The 14,362-nt window shown below is 38.7% G+C and overlaps 1 protein-coding gene across 5 annotated transcripts in view; it reads right to left on the bottom strand.

Annotated features, from left to right (window-relative positions):
• UXS1 (UDP-glucuronate decarboxylase 1) overlaps window positions 1-14,362 on the bottom strand; it is a 62,477-nt gene that overhangs the window by 27,623 nt on the left and 20,492 nt on the right. The window contains exons 5-6 of one of the 5 annotated variants that reach the window (XM_029998876.2): window positions 12,078-12,138; window positions 5,808-5,988 (exon numbers count right to left, since the gene is read on the bottom strand). In XM_029998876.2, the coding sequence (XP_029854736.1) occupies window positions 5,808-5,988; window positions 12,078-12,138 (242 nt within the window). Of the gene's footprint in view, window positions 1-5,807; window positions 6,048-6,788; window positions 7,509-12,077; window positions 12,139-14,362 lie in introns of those variants that run through there. The other 4 variants (XM_029998880.1, XM_029998881.2, XM_041119471.1 and 1 more) reach the window with 4 other exon arrangements.

Raw genomic sequence — 14,362 nt, 5'->3', positions numbered from 1 at the left:
AAAACGACACTGTCTTTCCAAAACATTTAGAGAATGTTGGACATTTCAGAAGGGTGGAAAGACAAGTTTCTACCCCAAATGGGTCACATTTGATCCATCAAGCTGAGGATGTTGAGACAAGTACAATTATTTCTCCTTCCACCTTCCCTCTTTTAACTGTCAGGTCTAAAAAACGCATACTTTTTTGTCTCAGAATTTCAGCAGGACAGCCAAAGCCATCTACCTAGCTTGACTGACAACCTTGCGCGCTCTGGCACAAAATTGGCAGTTATTTAAGACAGCAGGCAACTTAAGCTCTCCTCAAGCCAGAACTGTGGAAGGCTATCATAGCTACAATTTTTCAGAGGATTAACTGTTTGGGTGCCTGGGACAGCACCCACTGAAGGATAGGAACAAATGCATCTTGTAATTGACCTCCACACCTCTTCCTTTTTTATGAGGTAAAGAAAAAATGTTTTACAACTTTTAATTGTGCCCACTAAGAAGCCTTGAGCTAGCTTTGCAATTAATTGAAAATAACTGTGTGAAAAGTTGTGCAAAGCTTTAGATAGATAGGTAAGGACCACAAAAGAACAAATGATAACAAAATTCTGCAAGTTTTGTATGTAACTTGCACCAGGGGCTAGAACACTGTAAGCCACTGTGAACACAGCAGCAAGTAGTAGTTTACCAAGCACAGGATGGTAGACTAGTGATAAAACAAAGAAACATTAAACAAATTTTTTGTGTTACAATTTTGCTGAAAAAAAGCAAAAAATTAAATCCATTTCAAAATAGCACAGACAGAAGTTGGCATAAACATTCAAGCCATCAGGTACACAGTGGTAAATATAGAAATCTATGATCAACATAAATAGTTTTAGTAACATATTGCAAGATCAACAGCAACTAGAATTTGTCAGTTGTGCCCTTTTCTGGGTGAAAAGCTCAAAAACCCCTGTAATTTAGCATACGTGGAACCTGTAATACCTAAGTGTGGACACAAGCATTCAGGTCTTCTGTTTTCCTTAACGCTAAACAAATATGATCAATATAACCACTCACTTTTACAAAATATTGCAATAAAACTACCTTCCTTCATATAATCTATCTTTATTTTCCAGCCGTATCACTGCATGTGTTCTGCGTGCTTCTTAAGTGAATAGTAAGGGTAGAATCTATCACCTTTCCTACAACAGGAAATTACATTCCTTCCCATTAAGGAATGACCTTCATCTTCAATTTCTGCCTTCAACATGTGTCATGGTATCAGAAAGGACTAAACGGGTCACTAAGTCCACTAAGCACCTGCATCCATCACTGTACTTGCTAGTCAGGAAGTACTAAGCAGAAAAGCTTTGATCAGAAGCGTACAAACAAGTTTCTACAGCTTAAACATATGGACTTTTCTTGTAAAGAATAGCTATGCCAATTCCATCACAGTAGGTCAGGCCAGAGAAGCTGACACAGTGAAGCGAGACATTTCTATGGCACTGAACTAAAAAGGACTACAAATACAAATTCATTTTCCTGATGTTAGAAATGTTGTCTGTAACTTAAGGCAAACTAGAATAACTTTTTAAAGGTTTACCATATTGCTCATACTGCAGCAGTTTTACAGAGCTTCACAAGAGACCCAGGCACCACTGCACTTGACTCTGGACAAACAAAATTAGTGGCATATATTATCTTCTGCCTTGCCATAAGTTTCCCTAATCATCCAACTTAAAACCATCAAGTTGAATGTATTGAGTATCTGGCAGAGGGAATGAAGACTAGGGGTAGAAGAATCTGGGATGGAAGTACTGAAGCAAAAAAAGGCAATGTATTGAAGGCACTCACATAAAAAATTAGAAGTTGTATTTGTATGTCCCTTAAGTTACCTGTGAAATGACCTGGAGACTGAACAATTCTGGGATACTGTAGAACAGTGTTTAGTAAAATGTTATCATCTTGGAAGGCTGTTTTTCACAAGAAGGCTATAGCCTATTCTTTTGGCCAATTTTATGAGACTGTTGGTTTTAGCCTTAAAGTCAACTCAGACTCACAAGCCAGCAAAGTCCTTGAGAATAAAACCATTTTTAGTCCCAGTCAAGCCAACGATCTATTGAAGTTCTATAAATAATGTTATTTTATATACCTATGTGCCTGTTACTAACAGCTTCATATTTTCTGAAAACTCTGAAAGCCAATCTCCTTGTTACTATGTATGCCATGTGCTTACAGCACTTCTTTCAACTTGCAAAATGTGTTTTTATTCTATCATTTTGACAGCTTTTCAGTGAAAGTCAGAAGAGCCCAAACTACCTTTGCATTCACAACAGTCACTGAAAATAGAGCCAACATTTAAGAAATGTTTTGCCAGAAACCAGACTGCTGGTATTAAGAATAAAAATAAAAATAAAAAAAAAAAAAAACAAACAAAAAAAACCAAAAAAACAACAAACCCAAAAACCAAGACCAAAACCGAACAGGTTTATTTAACTTATCCTTGCATTAATTATTTCAATTAATCTCAGGACAAAGGTAATGAAATAGTTCATCCTTACCTACCACTTACGAACACTTTTCTTCTCTGTCACTTCATATTACATTAGTTAGGCAGTGCACTTGCATTTGTTTTAAAAAGTCTGCCTTTGAGTGTCAGAATGAAACTACTCCTCCCTGCTCTGTCCAAAAATAAATAACCTATTTTGCCTTCAGCTGCCACAGACTGCAATTTTAGAAGTATTGTACTAATATTTTACCAGGAGCTCCTGTTTAAGCAGTGAAATGTTGGAGGCCACGAACAAAATTCCTACTCTGCAACTGTGCTCCTTTGGCTCAAAACCTAAGCGGGCAGTGTGATCTAATTAAATTGGAAAGAAAAAGAAAAACCTCTAAGTGAAGCCTTATGACTAAAAGCATAACCCTTGAGGACTACTGTGAACATCTTTCCAAGGGAAGAGGATCTTTAAGTTACATCATTTTTTGATATAACGATAAAGCATTCAGAACAGATTGTGCATTTGTGATTAGGGAAATGAAACCTGACCTACATTTATTTAATCTAAAATTTCATTTCGTAGTTTTTAATGCAATTCTATCTATTAACCTGAAGTGGGGTAGATCACAGTAACACCAGATCAAGCATTCATTCTCATCTGTTCTCCAACTAATACCTGTGTGTCTTTACACTACGGTTTGCAGGAACTTGAGCCACAGTGCTTTCAAGTAACCATCTTAGGGAGCTTGGAATCTTAAATAATGTAGAGAATGAGAGGCAGAAAATAAGCAAAGTGGATTTCTATACTTTTTTGCTGATAATACAGAAAAGAGTAGTAAGAGATTCTTTCCTTTATACACCGCTCTTCAGGAAAAAAAACTGTCTTCCTGCACCAAAAAACCCCATTTATTAGTGGATTAAACCTCAACATACAGGTTAGGCTGAAATGAAAATATCTTTAAAAATCCCAAGTACTTTAAAAACACAGAACTCCACTATGATAGAAAAAAGGGTTAATACAAGTATTATACAAAGTTTTGAAAACTTTCTTTTCAGACTTTTCTTTCCTTTTTTTTTTTTTCAAACTTTTTTTACTACTTTCTGTCTTTCAAGATTCCTAAACTACTTTCATTCCATTAAAAAATTCAGAGCCTTTGTTATTCTGCTGAAAAAGCCTATGTTCTTAAGCGTTTTCTACTGACACCTCCAAATGCTGAAGTAAAGGAAATCCTAGTGGAGGAGAAGAAAGTCATTCAGCACTACAGTTAACTATAGTTACCACAGGGCTAAGAAATAAAATGTGTATTTAGGTGATTTATTACTGTCTCTGGCCAATCTAGATCAAGATCCAAAAATGCTGAGTGCCACTTCATGTCATGGATCAAAGACAATGACTCAGACAAGGCAGACTGTGCGTAGGCATCACTGTGAAGCTAAAAAAAAAAAAAAATGCATCAAGAGATTTAATGAAAGCTACGCATCTTGAGACTAAACTCACTTTCCATATCAAAAGTGCAAACACTGTTCTTTCTAGATCAAAAATGAGGTCTCTCTCAGAAATGAAGCACTAATTACTCTCTCTGGAATTTAAGTGTCAAACAACCTTATATGACCTTGTTTAAACAGGACAGCAAATAAACACAAATTCTTTAGATACAAACCTTCTTTTGTCATGACTTCACAGTCATTCCAACTTCTATTTACAAGTAAAAAGGAGAAACTGGGACTAAGAAAAGAAGTATTGGTCCATATGCCAACTTGTTAATTGGTTACAATAACTACCTCTCATTTCCTCATCTTCCCCCCCCTGCCACGTTGGACTATAAACTCCGCACTGAAATGAAATTTTATCATGTTCCTATACTAGTATATCAAATTAACATTAAGCCATGCCAGCTTTTATGAATGCTGTCGGAGGATGAGAAGACATTCAATAGACTACCCACTGAATAACATGTTATAATTTCTTGTCAGTACAAAATGGGGAATTTGTGTCTTAATTCCATAGAACATGGGAGAGGTAGCTGAAGGATCTCTGAATTCCCACTCATTAGTGCCTAGTAACTGGGCAACAGTATTAGCAATGATGATAATTCTCTGAGAAAGTCTCAAGTGTAATCAGTCAGAAAGAAGGTAACACAGGGGAAAGATCAGGAAAGCTGACAAACTGAACTGGGTGAGGTATAAGCTACCAGCACCTGGAGCCAATTAATAAGATCCTAGTCCCATTATCTTGTCAGTGGAAGCAGGAGTTTGAAGCAAAATAGCAGGCAGTAACTGAACCAGTGCATTGTCAGAGCAGAGAAGCAGCATGTATTTGCAGGACTGTTTCAGTAGTGTTGTCAGGAATTCATCACAAGCAATAATACAAGAGATGCAATTGCTAGAGATTTTCCCTGTGAAAATCCATCCAATAGAATTTAGCAAGAACAAAAAATACCTCAGATTCATTCTTTTCTTTCTTTTTTTTTTTTTTTTAAACTACTACATTGCTACAAAGTTTTAAAGGGATGGAGCACACCCACCAGAACTGCAGTGTAATTTGAGTAATGTTTTCATTGATTCACTACATACTTATATACTCCCAAAGAAGTCTGTAAACACATCTCTCTCTCAAATATGGCTGTGTTAACGCTGTCTTACAATTTAGCATAACAGTTTGAGTTTTATGATAGTTTAGACGTTGAGTTACTTCTACTTCTTCAAAGCAGAATGTTTTTTTCTTTCTTTGTTCAGGTTTTTGTTTTGTTTTGTTGGAAACTGGGGAAATTCAGTGCTGCCATTTTCCTATTCTACAGACTGTGGAATGCTTGTACCTAAAGTAGGAGCAATGTGTTCCACAGAAGACAGTTAAGGCAAGTAAGGAAAGCGAGCTGACTTGCCCTCTGAAAGAGCTTAGTCTCCTCTCAACTGACCATACATAGATGTAGGATGCATGTCGCCTAGTGTAACTGCAACCCTGAATTAAACTTCTCAGTTCATTACATATATAGACCACAGACTGTGCATAAGCCTGTGAAGGCACACAGGGACGTGAAACAATGGCTGGGACAGACAGACTGACCCATTGCCATCTTGCCTTCTCACAAAATCAGTCACATTAGGAAGTTTTTAAGATTTCCTTCCTTCCGTCCCCTCAGAAAAGAAGAGCTGATTTCAAAGACAAAAGCATTCTGAACCTCTCACTCCACACTGGTCACAGAAAATAGGCTAATAATAAGCAAAGCATAAAGGTATTAGATCAATCTGGAAGTCAGTGCATAAATTCCATTTCTTAACAGACATACATACTTATGAGGGTAAAGCACAACGAAGTGCAGATACCAAAGCAGAGATTACTCACCTTCAATGTAGAGGGGCTCAACGACATCGTGATTTATCAGTTCGAAGTTCTCATGACCAATCCAGTGCTCCACATTTCTTTTCCTGCCCGTAAAGAAGTTGTCCACAACTGTAACCTCATGGCCATCCATCATTAGTTTGTCAGTAAGATGAGAACCCACAAACCCTGCTCCTCCAGTTATCTGCGTTAGGACAGTTGGTATAAATTTCTTTTTCTTTTTACAGAAACACCAGACAAAGTCTACAAACATGAAGACAGAAGAACAGTAGCTTTCAGATCTTTGCTTACTCCAGGGGAAACAACTCCATTTCCATGCTTAATTTTTTTTTTTTTCCAATATTTACAGCATTTAAAATTTCAAGAGACATGATTGACAGGTTTCATCACTGTCAGGCTAGGAGTTCAGCTAACCATTCACATCAACAAAATTTCTTTTTCAGATTAGATTATTTTCCTTTTTTCCTTCAAATTGGATTGTGCCCTTTTATGCAACAGCAAGGCCTAAAAAGATCCAAAAAGGTAAGAGGAGAATTCTCTGCAATTCCCATTTCTCAGAAAAAAGATGACAGATTGCCAGGTTATTCTCATGTAAGATTTATAGTATCAGACATGTCAAATCCAGCTTTTGTCTGGCTTAAACAGAAGACATGTTGGGTGTTCTAAGCAAGTACTACAAATTCTTTCACCCTTCAGAGAAGGAAGGAAGGAAGGGTATTCTTAGATGAGAGAAAGTCTTTGAAGACCTCTCATTTGAAATATCTGCTAAAGCCAAAATTATTCCTTTTGTGTTTTAATGCATCCATAGCCCACATCATTCTGGCCTGAAGTGGTCAGGCAGTTGGACTAGATGATTGTTGCAGGTCCCTTCCAACTGAAAATGCTCTATTCTACACCACTAGCTCTGACATCCAGCATTGGCCCGTCTTGGAACTTTATGACGTTTTACTGCAAAGAAATAAGCAGAAATAAAATATTTAAAACCTTGTACTCTTGTTCCATTGCAGATGTAGAAGAAGCAAGGAAGTTTGTTATTTTTTCCCTTTCTGGACCTCAGTCTTTAACAGGAAGCAAACAAACAAACAAAAAAAAAATCACTAACTCGGTATTGAAGCAGTCAACACAGTAAGTAGTAGAACTGCAAGTTGTGACACATCCAGACATATCTACAGAAGCCATTATTTTCTCTGCACTTCATAAGCTGTTTTCAAGAACACCAAAGACATGACAATCACCACTGTCAAAGAATGAAGGGACTTGTAGAAGTCCCATGTGGCATCAGCTATATTATATGACTGCATGATCAAATTCACATTTTGAAAGTGATTCAGCTGTTGATCTCCAATCTTCAGCTGCAGTGACAACTAACCAAACAACAAAAGGACATGGTGCAATTGTCAAGCAGGAATCTAATGAATGGATGGTGTGCTACAATGACAAAGTGCTGTGTGGAGAAGGATGTAGATGCCTGGAGTTCTTTCACTTTGGGCTAATCAAAGCCTAAACATTTATCCTGTCCACACCCCCACCATCCACTATTGAAAAAAGCCAGATTAGTGGAAGTTTTCTTTTTTTTTTTTTTTTTTTCTTAAACTAGGAAAGACACACAGGCAAAGAGAAAGCTATCAACAACTGAAAAGGAAAAAAAGATAACTACATCTATTTTCTTCTGTAAAAACTTGAATGTCCACTTCTTCTGTTCTCACATTTGTTTTTCTTATTAAAAATTCAGGGCCACCAGTGTGTCAAAGACATTGTAAGTACCAGTTAACAAAAGAATCATTTAGTTGGTCTGTTTAGTATTCTTCTGGGTTTGTCAGGGCTTCCTTGCAGCAGACTCAATATGCGATTCAGTTCCTTGACAAACCTGAAGGAGAAAGAGGATTTAGGAGAAACCATATTTGAAAGAAAGAAATTATCTTAAGGCTCCCACTACCCCAGAACAGACCGGAGTGAAGAACAGGTTTCTGGCAGAATGCTGTGAACAAGGAAAGAAGAGTAGTAGTAACTGAGGGAGAACAGCCCTCTGCCAGGTGCCACCACTTACCAAGGGAAAAATAATATGCATGGAAAACCTACTGCCATAAGCTTATCCTGACTTGGAAGCGAGCTGCAGCCTTGCTGAACGTTCCAAGGGTTTTGCCTTTTTGTGGCGACCAGGACAAAAGTTTTCTGTAGATGACCTGAACCTATTCCTTCAACTGAGGCCCAAGAAAATCCCCCTGCTGCTACTTCTGTTTCCAGGATTCCAGAGAAGACAAACTTGATGCTCGCAGTATGTCTTTGGTGCAGTAAAAGAAAGTGTTGTCTCCTTCCCCGTCTTTTGGAAAAAAACACAATGAAGCCAAGTACTGCTTACAGCACTCTTCTATGCTATATGCAAGCAAAAAAAGACAAAAAAAAAAAAGCACAAACCAATTTTGTCTGGAAAGAAGTTTCCAATTACTTTAAATCTGTAAGTAGTTTTCATGACAAATCTACATTAGCTTTATTAATATATCACTTCCATAGGTACTAGATAAAGAACTACTTGGAAAAGGAGCTGAATTTCCCCTGGAAAAGTAAACAACTGCGTAAATTATTTTTTGTATCATTACTTGAGACTACATTAAAAAAGAAAAAGATGGTTTATCACTGAAGCTCTCTGTATAACCTTCCTGTAATCACTCATAAAAGCAAGGTCAATATATTTCATTTCTAAATATGACTTCCTGCAAATCACAATGACATACTAATCTACAAAATCATGTACTGTATCTGAATCGTTTCCATATCAGAATTGAAGCACCAGCACCTGGGTATAAAGAGGCATTCTTTAATAAGACATCATTAATAAAAATATTTAATTACTCAGTAGTGCCAATATGCTTGGTAATTTCAGCATCTTCTAAAAGGCACAAATATCACTGATCATTTCCTCCACTAGAGGCACTTAAAGTTTGTGTATTTGTTACACAGGTTCATTTCTGCTGTCTGCAGTCAGATTCAAAACATCTGATGTCCCATATGGAAATTATATTAATTTTTTATTTTATGCTTTTATTGGTCTACCATATTCAATTCAGAAAAAATCCACACAACAGATTGAACCAATGTCAACACTATCTTCCATAATATTAACAGAATTCCTTCTCTTGCATATGAAAGCCTGTGGCCTAGTCACTTCAGGGAACAGAGGAAATAGATAAATCATGCATGACAGGACGAAGACCTGAGCTCTTTTGAACAAAAGTGCCCGAGTATCTAGTCTCAGCTGAAATACCACCCCTACTAGCAATCATCTCCAAATACAGATGCAGTATAATAAAAAATAACTGCTAGAACTGTTGTCTGGTAAGATCAGTGCTGTGGGTATCTCCAGGTTGCAGCTGCAGAGTGCATTCAGAGGGAAAAAAAAAAAAACAACCCAGAATTTAGAGTGGATTCTAGGAAAAGATGCAGCATCAACAAAATATGAAGCAAATCATCTACAGAAGTTCGCTTGGCTAGCCAATTCTTGAGAAATTTCCAAGTGTCACGCAAGGTCTACACGCGTCCTTTATGCACTGATTTCAGCTACTCAAAAGAACATGGATTATTACTTCCTGTAGGATTATGACAGCAACACTGTAACAGAATGAAACTGCCCACCTGGGAATGCCCATCCAAGTTCGCACTGAACTAGTCCCCGACAGAGAAGAAATGACTGAACAACTCGCTCATCCTTTTGGCCAGCTTTCTCTTTACTAATTTAAACTCTACAAAATATCTAGACACCAAAAAACCGTTCACCTCCAGGTCAGCAGAAAACACTGCTATTCCAACTACTTGCCACCTCTGTTGAAGCAACAGATTTCAACAAAATATCCAGTACCTTTCAGTGCCAAAATCTAAAAGTTAATATTAAGAGCTCTATAAGCTATTAATAGCTTGCACTGATACTTTTCTTGAAAGCACCTTCTCTCTTACACAGAAAACATGACATTAAGGTAACTTTATTACCCTTGCACACGTGAGCACACAATTTAGGAATTTTCAGGATTAAGACTCTCTCTGCTATTTTCCTCAGCATATCATAGAATGGTTTGGGTTGGAATGGACCTTAAAGAACATCGAGTTCCAACCCTCCTGCCACGGGCAGGGACACCTTCCACCAGACCAGGTTGTTCCAAGCCCCATCCAACCTGGCCTTGAACACCTCCAGGGAGGGGGCATCCACAGCCTCTCTGGGCAACCTGTGCCAGTGCCTCACCACCCTCACAGGGAAGAGCTTCTTCCTAATATCTAATCTAAATCTACCCTCTTTCAGTTTAAAGCCATTACTCCTTGTCCTATCACTACATGCCCTTGTAAAACGTCCCTCTCCAGCTTTCTTGCAGGCCCCCTTTAGGTACTGGCAGGCTGCTCTAAGGTCTGCCTGGAGCCTTCTCTTCTCCAGGCTGAACAACCCCAACTCGCTCAGACTGTCTTCATAGGAGAGATGTTCCAGGCCTCTTCGTGGCCCTCCTCTGGACTCGCTCCAACAGGTCCATGTCCTTCTTATGTTGGGGGCCCCAGAGCTGAACACAGTACTGCAGGTGGGGTCTCATGAGAGCAGAGTAGAGGGGCAGAATCACCTCCCTCAACCTGCTGGTTACACTTTTTTTGATGTGGCCCAGGATACAGTTGGCCTTCTGGGCTGCAAACACACATTGCTGGGTCATGTTGAGCTTCTCGTCAACACTCCCAAGTCCTTCTCCTCAGGGCTGCTCTCAATCCACTCACCACCCAGCCTGCATTTGTGCTTGGGATTGCCCTGACCCGTGTGCAGGACCTTGCACTTGGCCATGTTGAACTTCATGAGGTTCACACAGGCTCACCTCTCAAGCCTGTCAAGGTCCCTGGGGATGGCATCCATTCCCTCCAGCATGTTGAATGCACCACACAGCTTGGCATCATCGGCAAACTGGCTGAGGGTGCACTCAATCCCACTGTCCATGTCACCGACAAAGATGTTGAACAGCACAGGTCCCAATACTGATCCCTGAGGAATGCCACTCGTCACTGGTCTCCACTTGGACATCGAGCCATTGACCGCAACTCTGAGTGTGACCATCCAGCCAATTCCTTATCCACCGAGTGGTCCATCCATCAAATCCATGCCTCTCCAATTTAGAGACAAGGATGTCACATGGGACAGTGTCAAACGCTTTGCACAAGTCCAGGTAGATGACGTCAGTTGCTCTTCCCTTGTGCACCAAGGCTGTAACCTTGTCTTCCATATTTAACAAGGGAACAGGGAGCCTGCAGGTCTATCTCCTTCAGACTGTCATAAAAATGACAGAATAACATTGCAGAACTAAACTAATTTGATAACACTTATTCTTTATGAAGTTTTGCAATAGCAATGAAGACTATTGTCTAATAACGCAGTAAAAACAAAATTTGTTTTAATTTGCGTATTTTCAGTGCTTTTCTTCAAAATTTTGAAGCAAAAGAGAACACCAGATAAGTTAGGCACTTTAGCAGGGATTTCTCTCAGGCTTTGCTCTCTACTACAGAGGCAGAAGTTCATGCTCCGTATTTATCCATCTCTAGTAGCTATACTGTCTCTGCCTCTTCAAAATGTGGGGACAATTTTTCCCCTCCCAGGGCAGACAGAAACAAGGAAAAATTTAGGACACAGCTAACTTCAAAACTGTTTGTAGACAAAACTGGAAAGCTGATGTTGCAGCACAATTCGCTGAGTTTCAGAATGCCTTGGACAACTACTTGTCCTGACTACCTGCCCTCCTCTTCCACCCTAAAACGCCTATGATGCTTCAAAATACCAGAAACAACAGAGAAGATAAGAGATGAACGTTCCCTCAGTCTAATTAACTGGTCCTTCTTAACAGTGCTGCAGAGCAGCTGCTTTTCTAGCCTTACGACTAGATTTTGTCCAATTTGGTCACACAAGCTTTCCATCAAGATGTGCCTAAAAAGTTTCCCAGTCTCTGCAAGTTTAAGCCATCTGGAAGCATACACAAAGACCCTTTGGCAACGCACTCCTGAGATGTTACAAGCAGAGAATGGTAGGTTAACTGGCAAGTTGAACCTCCAAATCAGAGCCCAGAACTATTATCCATATGCTAAGTTTGAGAGCATCAACACAGAGTAAGTGAAGCACTACTCTAAATCCTGTGCAGCACATACAACATCCAAGGTAAATTTACTTTATTCATGCTCATGTCTCTAATCCTACAAGACTGAATACATTCCATAGAATTTTTTTATATTTCCCAAAAACAACCCCTGAGTTAAATACCAACTTACCAGGATTCTTTTACGATCCTTTTCTGATAAAAATTTCACCGGTGGATATTTCTGGGTGAAACTACAGAACATTTCAAAACAAAGAAGAGAAACTACATAAGTTTCAGCCTTGCTTCTTCATTCACATATGTGTCTCTGAAATACGAAAAACTACTCTAACAACCTCCCATTCTTAAAGTTCTGCTAAAGGTATATTTAGTCCTTTTTTCTAAAGAAAGACCCGGGCCAACATGAGAAAATGCATATGCTTTATAAAAGCACTGTGAGAAATATCAAAATTGATCCGTGGAAAGAGCTTTTAAAATTTCTGCTTAACTGATTTTCTAGAATGAATCACTTGACTTCTATCTTTTGAGAGCAGAACTGGTGCCAGACATGACATCACAAGAGAATAAAAAAAAATAAACCCTGAGCAGCAATTGGAGGTTGTTTTGTTGTTTTTTTTTTTAAGTTTTAAAAAGAAAAAAACCTTCTTAAAAGTTCTGGAAAAGAAAGAAGCTGTGGCGATTTACCGCACTGACTTCAAACACTTCTTAAAGTTTCATTGTGAGTTTACAATATAAAGTTTTAATTCTCCTTAAAGTTTCACAATAATCAATGTAAAGTTTACAATCAGAACGTCAAAGAAACTCTTTTTAAGGTACTTCAACAATTTTTACCAGAGAGCTTATTCAGTATGACAGCTAATCTTAATTTTCTTCTCAGAAATAGCTAGACTGCCATTGTTTTGATGGTCTTCAAACTACTTTCACTTTAAATTTTTTGCTCCTTCTTCTTTACAGGAACTACATCAAAAAGAAAGCATCCTAAAATAGAATTATGTGACATACGAATCTTAGGTGCTCTCTCAAGCTCTTGATGCTCAGAACCTTAGATGATTTCATGGACATGGTATTATATCACTTCTTTCTCCCCCCACTGGTATGCATTCTGCATACAGCAACAAACTCTGAAGGAAGGTGTGAATTTTATTTAGTTATTTCAGTAATTAGCATTGTAGTCTTGGCAACATTTCAACAGCTCAGCTTCTTCTTAACTATCAGTGTGACACTGGACAGAAATCAAACTACAGTTACTCTTCTCCTCCAGCAAGTCCACATGCTAATGACGCAATCTGATGTAGCATGCAGGAGGCACGTATGCCAAGAGTTCACACTGAGATTACATTTTCATCTACTCACAAATATACTCTGACTGAACTGACCCCACACCTCTGATCTTGGAGCACCTCCTCTGCTTCTAACCTGCAGTACTGGCTCAACAGGAATCCTTCAGAGGCAAAGCACAGATGCTTCTGTACTTGTGTTAACTTTTCATCTCAGAGTGAAAGACATTTTCAGGTTCCTGGATAGGGGAAATACGGCAGTGGAATCTTCTAACGTTACCCATACAGCAAGACTGAAATAAGAAGCTACCTACACTTAACTGTAACAGCAACCCTATTTCTTTGATTTAAGCTGAAGCAATGAGAAACAGCAGTGCATAAGTATAATGCAGACATGTAAAACACAGCCTTCCTGTAACAGAAAGGCAAATCCACCAATAACAAGAGGTTTATGGAGTTTAAAAAGAAGTTAAGCGCCAAATAACTTGATGCAAAGTAAAAGTCAGTCTCCTCAATTTTTAGGACCACTACTTTAAAGTCACATTAATCCAGCATGAAGTCATACTGCTGCCAAAGGGACCTCCCAACCATTTTTGCACCTTCCATTACACCAGTACTAGCTGAGAGGCAGTGGGCAGGAGTCTAGAACTGATCCAGCTGGATGTTCATCTTTTGGCAACATCATTGAGTTTATCTTGACCTAATGCTTGCTTTGATGACTACACAGCAATTCTTTTGCTGTGCAAATTATTAGTAAAAACTTTCCAGCTTTAGCTTCAGTTAAACAATCTCTTGTCATGAGACTAGCATTAAGGAATTCTTGTCCTTCCTGCTTCCCAAAAGCATGATGATGGCTTGCTTTCAGGTTTTATCAGCTTTTATCAGAGACAAAAAAACCCCATTGACACTAGAGAGTAAGCTTTGCAAGCAGGATCAGCCTGCAGGCATCTGACAGTGAGTAGTTATTTACTGTCACTTTAGATAAATATAGAATTCAAAAATTATTAATTGCAACAATCCCTATGCCATTGAACCAGCAGAGGTAAATGGCTACACTATTTGAAAAACCCAATAACAATAAGAGTCCATACTTTTTGTATGGGCTATAAGAGCCCATAATCCCACATTTTGTGAAAGTGTAATTCCCAGATCAGCTCATACAGAGGTGAAAAAAATACTT

Source organism: Aquila chrysaetos, chromosome 23 (assembly GCF_900496995.4).
Source record: "Aquila chrysaetos chrysaetos chromosome 23, bAquChr1.4, whole genome shotgun sequence".
Classification (NCBI taxonomy): Eukaryota; Metazoa; Chordata; class Aves; order Accipitriformes; family Accipitridae; genus Aquila; species Aquila chrysaetos.
The sequence above is the reverse complement of the archived record's forward strand: the minus strand, read 5'-3'. Positions and strand labels throughout refer to the sequence as shown.